This window comes from Haplochromis burtoni, unplaced genomic scaffold, assembly GCF_018398535.1.
Source record: "Haplochromis burtoni strain Fernald_Lab_line unplaced genomic scaffold, NCSU_Asbu1 Contig_42, whole genome shotgun sequence".
Lineage (NCBI taxonomy): Eukaryota > Metazoa > Chordata > Actinopteri > Cichliformes > Cichlidae > Haplochromis > Haplochromis burtoni.
Genome location: NW_024582403.1, coordinates 1,954,781 through 1,958,398, shown reverse-complemented (window position 1 = coordinate 1,958,398; position 3,618 = coordinate 1,954,781). Strand labels below are relative to the sequence as shown.

The window sequence follows — 3,618 nt, the reverse complement described above, 5'->3', positions numbered from 1 at the left end:
AAGCCAGATGTGTTTTGTATTCATACCATCAGTGTGCAGTTGGCGCATTGTGTGCTTAGTATATGATGGCTTGTGTGTACTGTTTGATACGGAAACACCATTTTTACGAAGGTGTGAAGAGTTAATCTAGCTGTGTTTGCTTTTGCAAGAGAACTACAATGTTTTGATTATTGGGTGACAGGTTTTCTTATTTGTGTGAAGAGTTTTGCAAAATTAGCCAATAGTTACAAAAAATGTGCTTAAGCAATCAGAAAAAACTGTAATGTAAGTTCAGTTAATATTGAGGGTACAGGACTTTAAAGATCAAAATAAAACCACAAAAAGAATCTAAAAAAAAAAAGACTGCAATGATAAATGTCTGACAAAAGTTTGAGAAGACAGATACACAGGATGTGTTGTTAATGAAAACCACAGACAGACTGCAAGGTGATGCATGAAGTAGTCGTCTGCCCCCCTAAACAACTGCATTTCTCAGGCACAATGCACACTCTGCAACTGTTTCTGCTCTTCCTAGCAATGATTTGTCTCCAACAAAATGGTAAGATTTCAGTATCTTATCTGTTTTTTTAAAACGTGTGAGATAATTGCTCGTCATTTTTTTTGTTTCACCAGCAAAGGGGAGTGAAATCATAAAAGGTAAAAAAGCCAAGAAGAGTTCAATGCTGTATATGGCATCAGTGCAAGACACGATAAGGCACGTATGTGGAGGATTCCTTGTCAGTGAAGACTTTGTATTGACTGCTGCACACTGTGATGATTGGTAAGTTACGAAGATCCTACAAGGAATCTGTTCATCACCTAAATATGAATATTTCTGCAGACTTCTTAATTATTATCAATGCAGGAAACCTAGAAATGTTGTTCTGGGCACCCACAATCTCAAGAAAGCTGAGAAGACCATGATATATCAAATAAAAAAGAAGTGCAAGCATCCTTCTTACAAGAATGTTAAATCTGGAAATGATATCATGCTTCTCAAAGTAAGTAAATAACTGTTTAACATCAGTATTCATCAACTCATTTATTACAGTATTATATGTTGATATGATATGTATGATATATTTGGAGATCTCAATTCATCAGCACTGACTAATCAGAAAATTTCATTTTTGATTTTATGTATTCCTTTTTTTTTTTTTTGTCTATAGCTGTCTGAGAAAGTTTACCTGGACAAAAAAAGACCAATTAAGCCAATTCAACTTCCAACTCAACAAATAAACCTAAAAGAAAACAAAACCTGCACAGTAGCTGGATGGGGAGCCACAAAAAGTGGTGGTGAAACTGTTGATAGCATGCAAGTGGTGGATGTTCCCATCATTAACCTGGAGAAGTGTAAGAGGATTTGGCAAAATAGTATTCCTGATAATGTTATCTGCGCAGGAGGATACTACAAAAATAAAGGAATTTGTCAGGTATTTTTATATTAACTATAGTGTAAACATCATAATTGTTAAACTAAATCAAATAAAGATATTTTTTTCTCACAGGGTGATTCTGGGGGTCCTCTGGTATGTGACAAGAAGATGGCAGTTGGAATTGTTTCCTTTAACAATGGCAAAAAATGTGACTATCCTGATGTCCCCAACGTCTATACAGATATTTCAAAATTCCTGCCCTGGATTAAAGACATTCTCAGCAAAAAGACTTGCTAAATGTTTGAATTATATTGTGGATGTTGACACAATTAATAATAAAACCTCCATCATTTGCAATATCCATAACTACAGAATGAGACAGCTGATTACTGCTATTTTTTTAAATATCCAAATAAAACAATTATTTTTGTGATCTTTAGAGATAGTGGGGAGCATTTTTAAATCACTCCAGACAGAGCTTTAAACATAATATGAAACTCATCAGTGAATTACAGCAGACGTAAAAGAGAATAAATATATAATTAAAAGTGCATTGTGTGCAATACTATGTGTCTATTTTTGCTGTGCTTTACCTGTTCATGTCCTTAGGACAGAGGCTTTCCACCAAAAATCAGAGTATGTGATGGTCCTGTGATGGTCAAAGAGCAGAGGAACTCCAATAGTATACAGACAACTCTGCTGCAGAGGGTTGGGCAATCACAGCCTTGTCAGATGGTGATAGATCATCTTTGAGCATCTTACAATGCTGTGACTGCCCAACACTCCATCAATGGTACTAATGGCCATTGATCAATGGACATGACAATCTGCATGTTAATGACTCCTTAGGATTTCTTAACCTGGAAGATATATTTTTTTATTTTTTTTTTATTTTTTTTATTTTAGAAAACATAGTTTAGAATTCAACTTTATTGTCATTGCACATTGTTTCTTCATGACGGTCAAATTCAACAGTAAGATACTGTCACTACACTAGCATCTTCGATTGTAAAAATGATGATGATTTTTGACGCTAAGACATGTTTCACACCTTCAACACACACATATACAAATGCACACACACACACACACACACACACACACACACACACACACACACACACACACACACACACACACGTGTCTATTTAGAAGAGATAAATGTGCAGCAAAAATTTGAGAGGAGAGAAAGATAGGAAGTGTTAAATGAAAATCACTTACAGATTGCAAGGTGATGCATAAAACAGGCAAACTGCCCCCTTAAAACGATTACATTACATTACAAAATGATCACTGAGGAATTTTCTGCTCTTCTCTTCTTCTCTTCAGGCTATGACATGCTTTATAAAAAAATTTTTAAAACTTGAAAATATGTTGTGAAAATATTCTCTCTCAAATTTTCTACATTTCTTCTTGGGCACTAGGAAGTGAAATAAATAAATAATAAATAAATAAATCTCTAATATGTGTACTTATTGCACTGTGTCCATTTTTGAAGTGCTTCAGCTGTTCATCTCAAACTTCTAGAAGCAACTACACATTCAAATGTAATATACTAGCAGGAAATAACAGGAAAGAGGCTTGATAGAGAGAGCATACTGTAGCAATGTTAAAAGACTTTTCTGTTGCACTGTTGTGTCTACACCCTCTTGTGTCTTCTGTTCTGTCTGGTGTTGCACTGTCTTTGTTTGTTTGTTTTTTTGCAATTTGTGCACATTCTCACTATATGTAGTGCTGTGTTGATTCTCCGTTATGTAATATATTATATGTAGCACCATGGTCTTGGAGGAACATTGTCTCACTTCACCGTGTCCTGTACCACTGCACATGGTTGAAATCACAATAAAGCCACTAGATTTGACTTGAAAACTGTTGTCCTCTGCTAGATATGAGGAGAAGAATCATGTAGTAAGACTTAATTTGTAGTGTTTTTATAAATACATGGATTTAGTATTTAAAAACACTGTGTACAGTGAGAGTATTTCTATACATACATATATCCATTTACATTAAGTTGGAGTCATGCTCAGTTAGTTATAGTAATCTACATACTTTTTTGACAGCACACTTATTTGATGTTTTCATAGATTTTAACAGTGGCATACTGTAGAAACACTACTTTAACATCTGACATGCCACCGCGAAGGTGTAGCTGGAAAATGTGGTTTCGGTGACTCACAGTTTTCACAGGTTTTGGTACTCTTTGGTGTTTCACACCTTTGCTTGGTTGTACACCATATATATATATATACATATATATATA

General features: G+C 34.7%; 1 protein-coding gene across 1 annotated transcript; it reads left to right on the top strand.

The window, feature by feature from the left end:
- The first annotated feature begins 428 nt into the window (after positions 1-428).
- Positions 429-2,433, top strand: LOC106633161 (duodenase-1). Its single transcript, XM_014333115.2, has 5 exons — positions 429-538; positions 613-760; positions 845-980; positions 1,149-1,412; positions 1,488-2,433. Exons 1-5 carry the CDS (start codon positions 430-432, stop codon positions 1,650-1,652), a joined length of 822 nt encoding a protein of 273 aa, XP_014188601.2. The 5' UTR covers position 429; the 3' UTR covers positions 1,653-2,433.
- Positions 2,434-3,618: the final 1,185 nt, after the last annotated feature.

Coding starts and splice junctions, on each gene's coding strand:
- LOC106633161 (XM_014333115.2), top strand. CDS start 430: ATGCATGAAGTAGTCGTCTGCCCCCCTAAACAACTGCATTTCTCAGGC. Junction 761..844: donor GCTGCACACTGTGATGATTG/GTAAGTTACGAA, acceptor TTATCAATGCAG/GAAACCTAGAAATGTTGTTC. Junction 1,413..1,487: donor AAAATAAAGGAATTTGTCAG/GTATTTTTATAT, acceptor TTTTTCTCACAG/GGTGATTCTGGGGGTCCTCT.